The sequence below is a fragment of the Rhodotorula graminis genome (genome assembly GCF_001329695.1).
Source record: "Rhodotorula graminis WP1 unplaced genomic scaffold RHOBAscaffold_19, whole genome shotgun sequence".
In the NCBI taxonomy this organism is placed as follows: Eukaryota; Fungi; Basidiomycota; class Microbotryomycetes; order Sporidiobolales; family Sporidiobolaceae; genus Rhodotorula; species Rhodotorula graminis.
This window is the reverse complement of record NW_017264946.1, coordinates 191,918-207,934: the sequence shown is the minus strand read 5'-3', so window position 1 is coordinate 207,934 and position 16,017 is coordinate 191,918. Positions and strand designations below refer to the sequence as shown.

The 16,017-nt window shown below is 67.4% G+C and overlaps 4 protein-coding genes across 4 annotated transcripts; 1 reads left to right on the top strand and 3 right to left on the bottom strand.

Annotated features, from left to right (window-relative positions):
- Positions 1 to 695: 695 nt before the first annotated feature.
- Positions 696 to 6,965, bottom strand: RHOBADRAFT_49029 (uncharacterized protein; the record flags this gene model as incomplete). Its single annotated transcript, XM_018415216.1, has 14 exons — positions 696 to 1,093; positions 1,231 to 2,031; positions 2,111 to 2,962; positions 3,035 to 3,183; positions 3,266 to 3,472; positions 3,548 to 3,792; positions 3,869 to 4,038; positions 4,102 to 4,170; positions 4,252 to 4,360; positions 4,444 to 5,057; positions 5,152 to 5,472; positions 5,558 to 5,613; positions 5,706 to 5,965; positions 6,381 to 6,965. The coding sequence occupies 14 exons, from the start codon at positions 6,963 to 6,965 to the stop codon at positions 696 to 698; spliced, it is 4,836 nt and encodes a 1,611-aa protein (XP_018267838.1).
- Positions 6,966 to 7,709: 744 nt separating this feature from the next.
- RHOBADRAFT_67036 (uncharacterized protein) lies at positions 7,710 to 10,005 on the bottom strand. The gene is made up of 10 exons (XM_018419159.1): positions 9,971 to 10,005; positions 9,778 to 9,888; positions 9,595 to 9,636; positions 9,274 to 9,371; positions 8,873 to 9,179; positions 8,761 to 8,809; positions 8,654 to 8,703; positions 8,563 to 8,595; positions 8,432 to 8,500; positions 7,710 to 8,368 (listed from the first exon to the last, which is right to left on the bottom strand). Exons 2-10 carry the CDS (start codon positions 9,850 to 9,852, stop codon positions 7,928 to 7,930), a joined length of 1,164 nt encoding a protein of 387 aa, XP_018267837.1. The 5' UTR covers positions 9,853 to 9,888; positions 9,971 to 10,005; the 3' UTR covers positions 7,710 to 7,927.
- A 1,355-nt stretch (positions 10,006 to 11,360) lies between these two features.
- RHOBADRAFT_65760 (uncharacterized protein) lies at positions 11,361 to 13,873 on the top strand. The gene is made up of 6 exons (XM_018418769.1): positions 11,361 to 11,520; positions 11,651 to 11,716; positions 12,120 to 12,676; positions 12,765 to 12,851; positions 12,920 to 13,043; positions 13,141 to 13,873. The coding sequence occupies exons 1-6, from the start codon at positions 11,419 to 11,421 to the stop codon at positions 13,690 to 13,692; spliced, it is 1,488 nt and encodes a 495-aa protein (XP_018267836.1). The 5' UTR covers positions 11,361 to 11,418; the 3' UTR covers positions 13,693 to 13,873.
- Positions 13,874 to 14,717: 844 nt separating this feature from the next.
- Positions 14,718 to 15,809, bottom strand: RHOBADRAFT_6323 (uncharacterized protein; the record flags this gene model as incomplete). The annotated part of the gene is made up of 7 exons (XM_018418452.1): positions 14,718 to 14,834; positions 14,933 to 14,958; positions 15,067 to 15,100; positions 15,213 to 15,241; positions 15,314 to 15,405; positions 15,474 to 15,538; positions 15,741 to 15,809. Coding segments are annotated over 7 exons (432 nt in total), but the record flags the coding sequence as incomplete, so codon positions are not given.
- Between the last annotated feature and the right edge of the window lie 208 nt (positions 15,810 to 16,017).

Here is a 16,017-nt window from a genome sequence, read left to right as displayed (position 1 = left end):
TCAGGCTGTGGCACGCCCGCTGCAGAGCTGCGTCGACGCTCGAGTGGCGGGAGCTCGAGCAGGCCTGAGAGCGGACCCGATGCACGGCGCACGCAAGTCCATGCGACGCTGCTTGGGAAGGCCGAGACGAGGGAAGCTTTCGAGAAAACGCGCACGGACCGCTCGAAACGACGAAAGCTAGGCACACGGCTCTGTTCATGTCCTCGCTGCGCGTGTGCACCTGCGGGGGAGGGAAGGAGAGTACGAGGCGCCCGGACAAGGAGCGCGACGGCGAGGCGGTGAGCGAGGCGAAAGGGCTGCGAGGAGGTCCGTGCGAGGTCGGCGAGCCGCACTAGCTCTCCTCCCGGTAGACCTCGAGAGCTCGAACCACCGTTTCTCGCTCCGCACTCACATAAGGAGCGAGCGCGGCGCTGCGGCAGAGCGAACGCGCGCGTCGAGAAAACGCAAGTTGCGGCGCCCTGTCCTCGTCGTCGGACAACTCGCTCTCGAGCCGGCGCTTCCTCTGGCCAGGTTGAGAGAGACGAAAGGCGGGAATCGATCGACAAGCAAAGGTATCTGAGAACATCGAGAGGCGAAGAGGGGAACATGCAGAGGGGGAGGTGGTACAATGAGGGCGAGCCCTCACGAAAGCGCGACGGCAACGACGGCGGGATCTGACAGGGAAGGGAAGAGGACGTGCGAGAGAGTGCGAGGGCTCAGGAGCGACCGTTGTAGCTCGCGGGGTACTGCTGCGGCTGGTGCGACGGCTGCGACGAGGCGTGCCCGTTGACGTGGCTCGCCGGCGAGTGCGAGTGCGTGTACGCCGCGCCGACAGGGGCCTGCGACGGAGGCGGGTAGGCGGGCGAGCCCGACGGGGCACTCGGGCGCGACGAGGGGAGGCGGCTGAACGAGGGCAGGCTGCTGTCGCTCGTCGTCCTCGGCTTCTTGGCGGGCGGCTCAGACTCGCGCGGTGTCGGCTTGGTGGCGGCGAGGGCGGGCGACGCCATCGGCGAGTCGGTCGACTGGAGGGCGAGCTTCTCGTACCTGCGCGAGAGAAGGGGAAAGAGGGTCAGGAAAGGTCGCGCGGGTAGGGAGGCGACGAGGGGACGCACATCTCGCGGACGTATTGCGAGTGTAGCTTGGTGTCGCTCGGCGCAAAGTAGCTCGCCCACTTCCCTGCGAGGCGACGAGAGGGGAGAGAGTCAGTGCCTCGCCCGAGAAAGAAGGCGACGAGGAGGAAAGGGGACGCACAGAGGTGCTTGCGCTTCTTGGCCTGGTCGGCGGCCGTCGCGCCAAAGTTGGACACGACCTCGATGCGCTGCCCGATGGCGCCGAGCGACTGCTTGAGCTGCGTCACCTTCTCCTCGCGATCCGAGATGTCCTTGGCCTTCTTGAACCGCTTGAGCTCGTGCTTGACGGGACGCATGGCGTCCTTGCAGTCCTCCTCGTCCATGCTGCTGTACTCGCTCGCGCTCTCGTCCGAGTCGGAGTACTCGGGCGTCGCCTTGCGCTTCTTGACCTTCTTGTCGGCCGGCTTGGACGACGACGACGTCGGCTTGGACGCCTTGGTCGACCCTTTGCCGTCCTTGGACAGCTTGGACGGCTTCGACTTGGACGACGTCGAGGCGGCGACCGACAGCGAGTCGACCGAGCGCTCCTTGGACGGCTTGGGCCGAGGGACGTGGCTGCCGGCGCGAGGCATGTGCGTCTTGCTGCCGCTCGCCTGCGGGCCGTCGCCGCGCGTCGCGGCGTCGTGCGTGCGCAGCTCGTGGCACAGGTAGTCGGCACGGCGGACGAGGTGGATGGCGTTGGGCAGGCGCGGCTTCTGGTTCTCGGTCTTGGGCAGTTTCGCGTCCTCGAGGAAGAACTTGTCCTTGAAGCCGAGCGACGGGTCGTCGCGGATCTGCTCCCAGCAGCCGTGGCCGTACTTCCACACGCCGACGAGGAGCTTGGCGTCGTCGCTGATCGACCAGTCGCACGCCCACGCCTGGGTCGACTTGACGCCGTCGGCCGGGAAGGCCCACTTGACCGGGTCCGACGCCTTGCTCAGGTCTGCAGAAGCGCAACGAGGTCAGTACAAGGTGGACGAGAAGGGATCGAGAGAGGCGAGGGAAGCGAAAGGCGGACGCACACGAGTGGACGAGCTTGAGCTCGTCGGCGCGCTGGATGATCGTGTCGGCGTTGAGGTTGCTGACGCCGCGGAACGTGACGAGGACGGCCTGGTTCTTCATCTTGGTCGTCACCTCCTCGCCGGCAGCGCGCTTGCTGTCGAGGTCGTCCTGCTTCTTCTGGATCTCGGCGCGGCACAGCTTGAGAAGGTCGTCGACGAGCGACATGACGACGCCGCGGTTCTTGCCCTCGAGGCGAGCGTCCTTGACGATGGCGTCGTAGCGGTGGCGGATGTCGCCGAAGCGCTGCAGGCCGCGGACGAGCGTGCGGATGTCGCGGTCCTTGAGGTCCATCGAGCGCTGCGTGTCGGTCTTGCGCGGCGCCGACGCCTTCTTCTTGCTCGCCTGCGGCGACGACTCGGGCGACGACTCGCGAGAGGCGGGCGCAGGGCCGCCGTAGGCGCCGGGCGCAACCTGGGCGGCCGCACGGCGCGTGCTGTCGGCCTGCGCCTTGGCCTTGGCCTCCTTGGCCTCCTCCTCGAGCTTGGCCAGGGCGCGCTCGCGGTCGTCGGCGGGGATGATGTCCTCCCACGACGTCATGTCGGCCTTGACGTCCTGGACGGCGAACTGGTTGAGGAACTCCTCGCCGCCGAGCGAGGTGCCAGTCGGCGCCGTCGCCGTGTCGTACTCCTCGGCCTGGTTCAGGACGTCGTCGAGGTCGAGCTCGTCGAGCTTGGCCTGCGCGCCGTCCGACTTGAAGATGTTGGCGGCGCCGAACTTGAGGATCGACGACAGCTCCTCCTTGGTGTAGTTCTCGGGCTTGGTCGGCGCCGCCTGCCCGATGTTCTTGCCCGACGTGTCCATCTGGTTGACGACTGTGCGCAGGCCAGAGTCAGTACCCCGTCGCGTGTCTCGGAAGAGGAAGAGAGGGAAAGGGGACGACGCACTCGCGTACTCGAGGATCATCTTCTTGCGCGCCCGCTCGAGGACGTCCTCCTCGACCGTGTCCTTGGTGACGAAGCGGTAGACGTTGACGTGCGACTTCTGGCCGATGCGGTGAGCGCGCGCCATGGCCTGCAGGTCGTTTTGCGGGTTCCTGCGGGTCGAGATCGTCAGCAGGCTGCGAGACTGAGCGGCCGACGCCGACGAGGACGAGAGGCAGAGAGACGAGGGCGCACCAGTCGCTGTCGAAGATGACGACCGTGTCGGCCGTCTCGAGGTTGATGCCGAGGCCGCCGGCGCGCGTCGAGAGGAGGAAGACAAAGTCGGGCGAGTTGGGCGCGTTGAAGTGCTCGATCGACTTGCGACGCTGCTCCGAGGGGACCGTGCCGTCGAGACGCTGGTACAGGTAGCCACGGTGCGCGCAGTAGTCCGAGAGGATGTCGCTGCAGGACGGGTAAAACGAGGTCAGGCTCGAGTGCGGCGGGAACAGGATGCTCGAGAGAGGGGCGAGGACGCACAGCATGCGGACCATCTGGCTGAAGACGAGGACGCGGTGACCCTCGCGCTTGAGGCGAGCGAGGAGCTTGTCGAGGAGGACCATCTTGCCCGAGTTCATGACGAGGCCCTTGAGCGTCTCCTCGCGCGAGTCGGACCGCGTCTCGGCGCCCTCGAACAGGTACGGGTGGTTCGACGCCTTCTTGAGCTCCATCGCGATGTTGAGGAGCGACACGTTCTGGTCGGCGCCGTTGAGCGCGGCGTAGTTCTGCGAGGGCAGTTTGAGAAGGTCAGGGCGCGAGTCGACGAGGGCGGCGAGGAAGAGACAGAGGACGGCGACGCACCCTCGTCAGGATGTTCTTGTACCACCACGTCTGCATGTTGGACATCTCGATGCGGAGGTTGCGCTCGCTCTTGGTCGGCAGCTCCTTGATGACGTCGCGCTTGAGCCGGCGGAGCATGATCGACTCGAGCTTGCTGTGCAGGTCGCGGATCTTGGCCTCCTTCTCGTCATCTGCAGGCGACCATAAGTGAGCGAGGTGGACGGGAGATGAGGCGGGCAGGAAGAGGGACGCACCGTTGAGGTCGAACTCGCCCGCGAGCTCGAACCGGTCCGGGTGGAGGAAGTGCATGAGCGCGAGCAGCTCTGCGTACAAGGACAGGGACGAGGTTCAGGGCATGTGCGAGGGAAAGAAGAGGGTGGGGGGAGAGAGAGAAGGCGACGCACCCTTGACGTTGTTCTGGAGCGGCGTGCCCGTGATGAGGAGCTTGGCCGCCGCCGGGAACGTCATGAGCGCCTCGTACAGCGCCGACTCGGAGTTTTTGAGGCGGTGGGCCTGTGCGCGGGGCGCGAGCGTCAGTCTCGGTCGGCGAGAAGAGGAGGGAGGAGGGAGGAGGGAGGAGAGAAAGGCGGACGGACCTCGTCGACCATGAGGTACTGCCACTTGATGGCGCCGAGCTCGTTGCGGTCCTTGAGCGCGTACTCGTACGTCGTGAGGAGCACGTTGAACTTGGGCTTCTTGGCCGTCCCGAACTCGTAGTCGCGGATCATCTCGCGGCTCGGGCCCGTCCCGATGTACGCGATCGAGTTGAGGTCGGGCGCCCAGTGGGCGAGCTGGGCCTGCCACGCCGGGAGCGTCGACAGCGGGACGACGACGAGGAACGGGCCGTATTGCTGCTGCTCGTGGAACAGGTACGACAGGAACGAGCACGACTGGACCGTCTTGCCGAGGCCCATCTCGTCGGCAAGGATGCCGTTGTTGCCCTTGCTCCACAGGTACGCGAGCCAGTTGAGGCCCGTCACTTGAAAGTCCTTGAGCGTGCCGCACGACGCGACGTAGGCGGGCTCGGCCGTGAGCTTGACGAACGGCGGGCGCGTGCGCGAGTAGTTGGCGCTCTTGGCGGGCAGGTGCGCGCTCGCCTCGCGGTTCAGGTAGGCGTCGATGGCGGCGGGCGCGAGCTCGTGGACCTGGTCGTAGTTCTCCCACGTAGCGTCGCTGTACTGAAGGCCCTTCCACTTGCACAGGTACTCGACTGCGGGCGGGCAAGGGAGGAGATTCGGCGTCAGTGAGCGTGCCCCGACGTTCAGGAGCGCGAATGAGAGAGAAAGAGAGAGAATGGGGCGCACCGTGGTCGTGGTCGACGTCCTGGTTGGCAGGCGCGTCGCGCTGTGCGATAATGCGCTCGACGATCTTGTAGTGCTCGAGCTCCTCGGCCTTGCGCTCGCGGTCGAGGTGCACGGCCTCGAGGTCCTCGCGGCTCAGGTCCGGGTTGTTCATGAGCTCGATGCCCGCGTAGTAGACGCCCTTGATGTAGTTCTCGACGCGCTTGAAGCCCTTGAAGCCGCGCAAGTGCTGGTACGTCTCCCACGTGTCGTGGATGTGGCTGTAGCCCTGCCACTTGATGAGGAAGCGCATGTTGCGCTTGGGGTCGTCCTCGGGTTCGTCGACTGTCGCGAGGAGGAAGTGGGCCGAGTCAGGGTCGGGTCGGCGACGCACGCGAGAGGGGGAAGGGAGGTGAGGGAGGGGACGCACGCTTGGCGTCGTCGCGCTTGTGGGCAAACACGCCCGTCGATGCCCGTCGCCTGCAGCTGTCGTCGAGGAAAAGATCGTGGGAGGAGGTCAGGTCGGGCGCAGGGCGGGAAGGAGCCCGAGGAGGACGAGGACGAGGGACGCACGTTGCTCCTGCTCGACCGCCGACGCGTCGTACTCCCAGCCCTCGTCGTCGCTGTCGCTGATGCCGTCGAACATGCCCGACTCGTCGTAGTTGGGGAGCGCCTTGCCGTTGCGGCTCGAGACGCGCGGCAGCTCAAAGTCGCGCGCCGTGCGCTTGGCGGCGCCGCGAGCGCGCTTCTTCGGGTGCGTCTTCATGTTCTGGATGTAGTCGCCGTCCTCGTCGGTCGACGACTCGTCGGCGTCGTCCTCGTCGTCGTCGCCGTCGTCCTCGGACGTGTTGCGCCTCGAGCGGCGACTTGTCGCGGCCGCACCTGCGGACGAGCACGACGACAAGCGAGTGAGTGAGGGGACCCTGGGCACGTCTAGAGGAAAACGACGAGAAGAGGACGGAGGCCGAAGACATACTGGCACGGCTCTTGCCCTTGGTGCGCTTGCGCGAGCGGACGGCCTCCGAGTCGTCCGAGTCGGCGTCGTCGTCGTCCTCCTCGTAGTGCTTCTGCGCGTAGCGAGGACCCAAGATCGATCAGTAACCGTCGTCGACGTCTAGAGAAAGCCGTACGAGGGAAGAGGAGACGACGGACCTGCGTCTTGGTCGTCGCCGCACGGCCCTGCGAGGAGACAAGCTGGGTGAGCGCGATGCCGCGAGCGACAGAGGCTAGAGGTGAGAGCGACAAGGACGCACCGATCTCCTTAGCCCGTACAGGCTCGGGTCGAACTGGTCCGGCAGGTCGAGCCTCCTCCCACGACCGCCGCCTCCTCCGCCGCCGCCGCGCGCCGTCTCCTTGCCCTTGCCCTTGGCCGCCCTCGACGCGTGGCCGGGAGCGACGACGCCGTCGGACGAGTCGCTCGCCGCCACCGAGGCGTCGTCGTCGTCGTCGTTGGTCGCCGCACCGTCGTACGGCGCATCGTCCTCCTCGTCCTCGTCCGCCTCGTCCTGCTCCTGCTGCTCGACCGCGACGCCCGTGCCCGAGCCCGACGCCTCGCTCATGACCATGTCGTCGTCGCCGTCGTCCTGCGCGACAGCGGCCTGGCCGTTGTGCACCGGGTGCGCCTCGACCTCGACGGCGGCGACCGGCTCCTCCTGGACGGCGGGGACGATCGGGATGTCCCAGGCCGCCGGGGCGGCAGGCTGAGCGAGGGGCGCGACGGGTGCGGCGAGGGACGGGTCGACGGCAGGGTAGTCGGACGAGGGTGGTGGGGCCGCGGCGGACGCGACAGAGGGAGGAAGCGCGCCGGCGGCGGCAGCGCTCAGCGCGGCGGGGTCCATCGGGCGAGTGCTGGCGCGAGGTGGATGAAGAGCTGCAGGTGGTGCAACGTGAGCATCTCGAGGCGCGCAGGCGAGGCTCCGAGGTGACCTCGGAAGACGCGGAGAGACGGCGAGGACGCACCCGACAAGGCGACGAGGTCGGACCGACTCGACGGCTGTGGGCGGCGAGAGGCGCACAGGCGGGTGCAGTGGCGCGAGACGTGCGTCTGGATGCTAGGCACGCGCGAGGCGATGCGGTGTAGCGCTCGCGAGGGCGGGCTGAAGCGTCGTCGACGGCGGGGGGAGCGGCAGGAGGGAGAGGGCGACGACGACGGCGAGCCTGCCGAGCCTGGGCCGGCCAGAGTTTTCGCTCTCGCTCGCGAGGGACCGTGGCAACGCTTGCGAGACGCACGAGACTCGCAGAGACAGAAAGGGACCGCTTTGCAAGCCTCGGACGCTAGACAAGGGGGGGAGGGAACGAGGAGGAGGGTAGAGAGGGAAGAGAGGCCGGGACGAGGAGGCGAGCACGGCCCGAACGGCCTCGACGACGACCTGACGACCGACACGAGCCACCTGCGGCCCTGGCGAGCCGGTCGAGGGCGCGAGCGACGACCTCGCGGACGACGGTAGGGCCCACGACAGGCGCGACGAGTCCACGCGTCGGGCAGGCGCCAGAACGGCCTGTAGGCAGTCCCAGATCGACGACGACGACGCGACGGCGACGACGCTGTGCCGGATGCGGCGCATGTCGGGCGGGGTAGAAGGGGGCGAGGGAAGGGGATGAGGTGGCGGAAGGGGGAGCGAGGCGAGGCGGGTTTTGCGAGTACAGACGAGGGAAGGTCGAGCGTCGGGTGGCGGACGGCGACAGGTATTACGGCCGGGTCGAGGGGACGAAGAGGAGGCAGGGTACAGCACACAAGCGAGGAGGGCGCGAAACGAGGGAGGATGGGGAGGGACGGCGAGCGGTGGCGGGTGCGACGCGCTCACGCAGTCGTCTCTGCCGATGCCTCGGCGGGCGCGGCGTCCTGCTTGACGGCCTCGGCGGGCGCGTCCTCCTTCTTGGCGTCGCCGTTGGCGGCCGGGGCCGCGTCCTCCATGGCGACGTCGCCTGCGGGCGCCGCCTGCTCGTCCTTCTTGTCCTCGACGGCGGCGGGCGCAGGCTCGTCGGCCTTGGCCGTACCGGCGGCAGCGTCCTCGGCCTTGGGCTCGGCGGCGTCGTCACCCTTCGAGGCGGGCGCGGCGGCGGCGGCGTCGTCCTTGGGGCCCGAGGCCGGCGCCGGCGACTCGTTCGAGCCGCCGAGGATCGTGTTCCACTTGTTGGCGAGGGCCGACGAGCGCTCGCGAAACGAGTACTTGTCCTCGTTCGGGATCTGGCCGTCCTTGAGGAGGGCGATGCGCTTGAGGACCTTGGCCAGCTTGGACTCCTGCGACGCGAGGGCGAGTGAGCTGCATGTTCAGGAGGGAGGAGAGGAATGGCAGGGACGCACGACGAGCCACTCCTTCTTCATGTCGAGGCTCTCCATGGCGTCAAAGTACTCGGCGCACTTGTGCATCTCCTGCAGGCGACGGCGACGGGTGAGTGGGGCAAGGACGACAGGAGAGTCGGCGAGGGACTCACGTCGGCAGAGAGGTCGCCCTTGCCGAGGAAGGCCTGTAGAGAGAGGGGTCAATAACGAGGAAGGGGGAGGACCGAGGAGGAGGAGACGCACCTTCTGAAGCTTGTGGCGCCAGGTCTTGACCATCTCGGCAGGGTCGTCGGCTGCACTCGCAGAGTTTGTCAGGTTGCGCACGACGTAGATGTAGGAGGCTCACGCACTGTTGGCGTTGGTCGTCTTGGCCTTCTTGGCCGCCGGGGCAGCATCGTCCTGCAGGGGGAAGAGAGTCGGCTCGAGGACGCAAGGGAACTCGATAGGCAAGGGGCGACGTACCTTCTTGGCCGCCTTGCTGTTCTTCTTGGCCGCCGCGCCGTTGGCCGGGGTCGCGCGCTTGCGCTTCTTGTCCTTCTTGCCCTCGCCGTCGCTCGCGAGCTGGTCCTCCTCGCCGGCGAGCATGTTCTGCTGCTGGAGCGCCTCCCACTCGGCGAGCTGGTCGGCACGCTCGGTGCGCCACGCCGCCGGGTCCTGCGCCGTCTTGTACGCCGTCAGGAGGTCGCCCTTCTTCTTGTTGCCCGACGAGATGTACGACTCGATCTCGCGCGGCGTGAGGATGACCAGGTCGCGAGGCTGGAGGTACGAGCTGTGGGGGAGAGAGACAGTCAGGTGTCGGGACGGTAGGTACGGACTCGCCGCCCGAGCCGTTCCGGGCACAGAGAGAGGGGGAGGGCACGCACAAGTCGCCGGTCGGGAAGAACTGCACGAGGTGGGTGTTCTTGGCCTTGGGCGGCTTCTCCTTCTGGACCTTGACGGGTGCGTCGGCAACGTCGACGATCTGGCGGCGGGGTACGGGAGGGCGCAGGAAGGACGAGGACACGGTCAGTAGCCGGACCGAGGGTGCAAGGGGTGCGACGAGTCGGGGAGGGGTGCGGCGAGGTGCTCGAGCAACGCGGCTTCGTCGGCCTTACAGCTGTCCGACGCGGACGGGGCCCGAAGCGGCGCGCTCGACTCGCTCGGCGCCTCGAGGGGGAGGGGGAGGGGCGGGGAGGTGGGCTCACCTGGCCAGGCCAGCTCGGGAAGCCCTTGACCTTGCCGAGGACCTGTAGAGCGCACACAGAGTCAGTCAGTACCGTGCGCTGTCCGCTCACGCGTCGTCGAGCCGCCCCGAGACGCGGGTGAGCGTGACGGGGCGGCGAGGGTGCGAGGAGCGCCTCGAGGGACGGAGCGAGAGGGCGACGCACAATGTCGCCGACCGAGTACTGGTAGTTCAGGTCGCTAGCAGCGGCCGCGGCCTTCTTGCTGGGCTTGGACGGCATCGTGTGCGAGGTGTGGTCGAGGAAGGGGAGGTGCGGCTGTTTGGTCGGCGAGATGGGACGAGCAGTGAGTGACGGCGACGCGGTGGGAGGGAGGGGCGCGTCGCGCAGGGGGACGTACAGACTGCTGGCAACAGGTGGGAGGCGCACAAGCACAGACTGAGCGAGAGCGCGCGAACGGCGGGACCAGGGAGCAGAGGCCGCCGCGGCGAGGCGGGAGGGCGACCGATGGCTTCTCTTCAAGGTGTATCGCTGCGTTTCTAGCGAAGTGGGCTGCAGCAATACGCTGTCATACGTCGTGCCCGCCAAGAAAGAGCGCTCCAAGCTGCCGTTGACGGAGCGTCGCTCGGACCCGCTCGCTGCCGGCTCGTCCTGCCTTGGACCTGCTCGCGCGCTCGCACGGATGCTTTCCCGCTCGCTCGTCGACGCAGAGCAGCTATCCGTCGATGTCGGCGCGCTACGAAGCGGATTCTGGACGGCGACAGCGGGCTGCGTCGAGAAACGACGCCAAAAAGTGTCGCCGACGAGCGGGCTCGCACACCTGCGCCGCCGCCCTGCAAGAGCATACAGCGCACACGTGGTGTGACACACCGCGTCGACGGGAGAGCGTCCTGAGCAAGAAGGAAGAGCGAGCCCGAGGTCTGCGCGAGGCCGTTGGCGAGCGAGCGGGTTGAACGCGACTCTTAGCGGTCTGCGCCACAGGCCGGCACGTCTGCCACGAGAGAGAGATGCGCACAAAGCTTTGTGCCAGCATCGAGGAAGCGCAGCTCGAACAGCTCTGGCCCTGTAGCTCGAGAACAAGCAGGTTTCCGAGCGAGCGGGTCGCGGCGGCGGGACAGAAGCTTCTCGGCGCGCGCTCGTCCATACAAGCGGATCTCGAAGGGCAGTCCAAGCGAGCAGGTACGTGTTCGTAGGAGGCGCAGGCTTGGGCACAGGGTGCGGACCTTGAACGCGCGAGCGGCGAGAGGGGAGGTAGGCGCGAGGAGGCTGCTGCGAGCGTGCGCTCTAGCCGAGCAGCTTGAGGGGGCAGAGCGGCATAGCTGCGCTCGAGCAGCCGCACGGACGGGCCGAAGCGCTGCCCCACTGCAAGCCAGCCTCGTCGCCCGCCGACCCGCCTCGCTCCACCGCTCCTCCAGCTCGTGCCGCGCCGCTGCGCCGACGTGCGCCGTCTGCGCCGAGGGCGACTGGTCGAGAGTACCGCAAGGCTGCGTGGCGAACGTACGTGTCGGGCGAGCTAGCGTGGGCGGCGACGCGTGCGGCGGATCTTGCCGGAACTTTGGCGAGGAAGGAGGCGGCAATCCGTATCGTGCGCGGCAGGTTTCTGGCGCGTGCCGAGTCGCTCGGCGCGAGTCGCAGCTGACCTGCGTGGGCCCGGGAGCACAAAGACGTGCGAGTTGAGCAGAGGGTCGTCGCTTGATCCTCGTTGCTCGCTCCCCCGGTCGGCGCTCGCTCGTGGCCCCACTTGCGAAGTTTTAAACCCGACCCAGGCCGCGACCTTTTTTTCCCCTGCCCTCGCCCAGTCCGGGGTCGCCCTCTCTCAGCGCGCCGCGCTTGCCCTCAGCCCCAGTGATGCTCCGCTCCGCCCTGCGCTCGTTCTCGTCCTCCTCCACCACCACCCGCCGCACCTTCAGCCGCTCAGCCATCATGTCGGTCCCTATCCCCAACGACTTTGTGCGTCCCTCTCTCCCGACCTCGTCGTCGTCGTCGCCGTCGTCGCCAACCGTGTCTCCCGTACTGATCCGCTCCGACTCGTCCGCCACACCTCCCCGCATCTCTCTCTCGTTCCTTCACCTGATCGCAGAACAAGGACCTCTATGTCCCGCTCGCCCAGGCCGACCCAGAGATCCAGGCGCTCGTCGACCGCGAGGTGAGCACCCGCCACTTTCCCCTCTTCCTCCGAGTCAAAAGCTGGGCGCGGCTCGCCGTCGCGATCGCGCGCTGTGGGAGGACGGCCGAGCTTCAGGATGGGCCTGCAGGGTGTCGTCGAGCTTGTCGGCGAGGCGGCAGAGCCATCACGGGAGGACCGTGCGCGGACGACGCAGTCGGAGCTCGTCGGCGAGGCGGACCTCTCGCAATCCATGTGGGGCTCTGCGCGTCCGGCTGGAGGTCGACGTCGACGTACAGTGCGGCTTGACCGGGCGTGCGTGTCGAGGGAGCCCCAGCGCCGTCGAGCGCGAGCTGTCGAAGCCCCACTCGCAGTCGACGTCGCCCCACGACGACCCTCCTCGCGCTCAGGACACGTCGCTGACTGTCGCTCTCGCCCCTCGCAGACCTACCGCCAGTTCCGCGGTCTCGAGCTCATCGCCTCGGAGAACCTGACGTCGCTCGCCGTCATGGAGGCCAACGGCTCGATCTTCACGAACAAGTACTCGGAGGGTCTGCCCGGCGCGCGCTACTACGGCGGCAACGAGGTCGTCGACGAGCTCGAGGTCCTGTGCCAGAAGCGCGCGCTCGAGGCGTTCCACCTCGAGCCCAAGACGTGGGGCGTCAACGTCCAGCCGTACTCGGGCTCGACCGCCAACTTTGCCGCGTTCACGGCCCTCATCCAGCCGCACGACCGCATCATGGGCCTCGAGCTCGCCCACGGCGGTCACCTCACCCACGGCGCCTTCACCCCGAAGCGCAAGATCTCGGCGTCGTCCATCTACTTCGAGCCGCTCCCGTACCAGGTCGACCCGGTCACGGGCCTGATCGACTACGACGCGCTCGAGAAGAACGTCAAGCTCTTCAAGCCGAGGATCATCATCTGCGGGGCGTCGGCGTACCCCAGGGACTGGGAGTACGCCCGCCTCCGCGCCCTCGCCGACATCAACGGCTCGTACCTCATGTGCGTCTCTCTCTCTCTTTCTCTCTTTCTCTCTTTCTCTCCCGTCCTCGTCGATCTCTTCACTGACCGACTCGACTCGTCTGCGCAGGATGGACATGGCGCACATCTCGGGCCTCGTCGCGGCCCAGGTCCAGAACGACCCGTTCGAGCACTGCGACATCGTCTGCACGACCACGTGCGTCCTCCTCTCTCTCCCCTCGTCGCTCGACACGCCGAGACTGACGCGCTCGTCGACCTGCGCAGCCACAAGACCCTTCGTGGCCCGCGTGCCGGCCTCATCTTCTTCCGCAAGGACAAGGAGGCCGACCTCGAGAAGCGCATCAACGACGCCGTCTTCCCGGCTTGCCAGGGTGGCCCGCACAACAACGTACGTCCCTCCTCTCTCTCTCTCTCTGTGTGTGTGTCGTCGTCGAGCGGCGTGTCGAACTGGGTCCTGACGACTTGGCGCACATCACATCTCGCAGACGATCGCTGGTATCGCCGTCGCCCTCAAGCAGGCCGCGACGCCCGCCTTCCGCGAGTACGCGACGCAGGTGATCAAGAACACGCAGACGATCGGCGAGGAGCTCGTCAAGCACGACTACAAGCTCCAGACGGACGGCACCGACAACCACCTCGTCCTGTGGGACCTTCGTCCTCTCGGCCTCACCGGCTCCAAGATCGAGAAGATCTGCGACCTTGCACACATCACGCTCAACAAAAACTCTGTCCCGGGCGACAAGTCGGCGGCGACGCCGGGCGGTGTCCGGATCGGGTCCAACTCGCTCACATCGCGGTCCATGTTCGAGCCCGAGATGCGCACCGTCGCCGACTTCCTGCACCGCGCCGTCCAGATCGGTCTCCAGGCGCAGAAGGAGGCCGGGTCCAAGCTCCTCAAGGACTTTGTCGCGCGCCTCCAGGGCGACGGCGAGGCGGCAAAGGCGCTCGCCCAGTTGACCAAGGACGTGCACGAGTTTGCCGAGCGCTTCCCGCTCCCGGGCGTGCCCGACTCGGCGTCGATCAAGCGCGTCGAGTAGAGCCGTCGCATCGTCCCTCCTTTTCTCTCTCGGTCGTCGTCGTCGTCGTTCTCTCCCTCTCTCTCTCTCGCGGTTCAACACCTGTCTCTCTCTCTCTCTCTTCCCTCCCTTTCGTTACCCCTTTGTCTCGTCTAGTCCCTCCCCCCGCATGTGCAACCAAGACTTCAACAGAGCTGTTCAACCCACCTTGCCTCGTCTCGAGCGGTCCGTCCGTGCGCGTCCCTCGAAAGCTTCCCGCGTCCTCGACCTTCTCAAACCGACTCGCTCGGGCTTTGTCGCGCCGATTCTCGCCCTCTAGCCAGCTCAACCGTTCTGCTGCGGGCCGCTCGACCTGCGCACGCTCACGAGCGAGAGGAACGCCCGGACGCCTTTCCCTCACTGCTCGCTGCGGCGCGCGAGTCCCACAGCGCTCTCCTCATCTTTCGCTGCGCCTTCTGTCCGTGGTCGCTCTCCAAGAGAGCGATCGAGCAGAAGCGCGTGCCGCTCGTCTCGCGAGCGCGCGAGCGACGCGGGACCCGCTCGACTCGGCGCTCGACATAATCTCTCGACCAGCCAAAGAAGGGGCGACGGGACACAGTGCTCTCTCTCGCCTTCCCTGCCGCTCACAGCGCACGCACAGCTCATCGCCGGTCCGAGCGGGGAGAGCGTGAGCATGCAGGGAGAGAGAGAGAGCGCGCGAGCGACGAGCGCACGGTCCGCCACGGCGCTCAGAGCTGCGGCACGAGCGAGGGCGCAGCTGCGCTCGGGGGCGAGGTTCGACAGCGAGAGGAGTGTGCCGCAGAGAGGCGAGCAGGAGGAAGAGCGTGGTGGGACGAGCTGAGCGAGCGATGGAGCCGGCTTCGCCTCCTCGCGACGACGAGGAGCGCGACCGGCGCTCGCTCTCGCCCTCTCGCCACGACGGCCGCAGCGCATACGGACAACCGATCATTTTCACCTCACCTCCCTCCTCACGTCCTTCAGGCTCTGACCTCCCTCGACCTCGCTCCGAAGCGGCGCGGCGGCAGGACCAGGGTGTTTTAGGCCTTGAGCGCGTTCTGCAGCGCCTCGTAGACCTGGACCTCGATCTGGGCCTCGGCCTTCTCCTCCTCGGTGCCCGAGCCGCCGGCGACGCGCTGCGCCTCGGCGAGACCGGAGCGGATGGCCTGCGCGGGGGCGAGGGCGAGGAGGGGGAAGGGAGAGAGCGGGAGCAGGGTCAGTCGGAGGGTCGCGGACGCGAGAGAGGGAGGGAGAGGGGGCGCACCTCAGGCGAGAAGGCGTCGAGCGGGTCTGCGCGAGGGCGGAAGAGAGGGTCAGCCACAGTATGAAGACGCGAGACGGCGCGCGCGGGCTCGAGGAGGCCGGGCGGCCATTGGGCGCAGAGAGACGTTGACGTACACGCCTCGACGGCGTTGATGGTCAGGGTGTTGTTCTGTTGCAGGGGCGCAGGGCGTGTCAGCGTCCTTCCCACTTCTGCAGCCGAGGGGAGCTGCTCGCTACGCTCGGCGCTGCGACGAGAAGAACGAGAGGCGACGCGAACGCACAGGGTGGACGTTGGCGAAGCCGCCCGAGACTGCAAGAGGGTGCACGAGCGTCAGTGAGGGAACGAGGGCTGAGGGGAGAGGGAGAGAGGGGGGAGACGGACCGAACCACTTCTTGGACTCGTTGGCCGAGCCCTCGATGACCTCGAGGACGCCCGGCTTGAGCGACTCGATCGAGGGAACGTGGTTGGCGAGGCTGTGTGGGAGGTGCGAGTGAGCGGGGATGGTGGTGCGAGACGAGGAGGGAGGCGGTCGGCGACTCACACACCGAGGTCGCCCGACTCGGCGGCGAGGTTGACCTGGACGACGTCCTGCGACTTGAAGATGGTCTGTGGGCGTTGGTGAGGACGCGAGTCAGTGTGGGGCTCGAGGAGGGACCGACGAGGGATGGCCGAGAGAGAGAGAGAGAGAGAGATGGGAGGAGGGAGGGAAGCGAGCCGCGCTCGACGGCCTCGCACCTCGGTGGGGCGGCGAGAGGGTCGCTGGTGCGGTGGAGGGTGCAGGAGTGGACAGAGAACGGGAGGGACGCACCTCGTGGGGGAGGACGAGCGAGAGGCGGAGACGGGAGTTGTCGGACGCGACCTCTGCGAGACCACGGCGGCCGAGGACGCGCGGGGCGGAGAGGGCGGCACGGCGGGCGAGGTTGAGGACCATGGTCGAGGTTTGAGTAGGTCTCGGGATGAGGCTGTGGGTCGAGAGGGAGCGAGGCGACGGCGGCGGCTTGGGACCAGCTCCAGCTCGCGAGGCTCGAGGAGAGACGACGACGACCACCGCACAGCTCTCTCCCTCTCACCACCACGAGCACAAA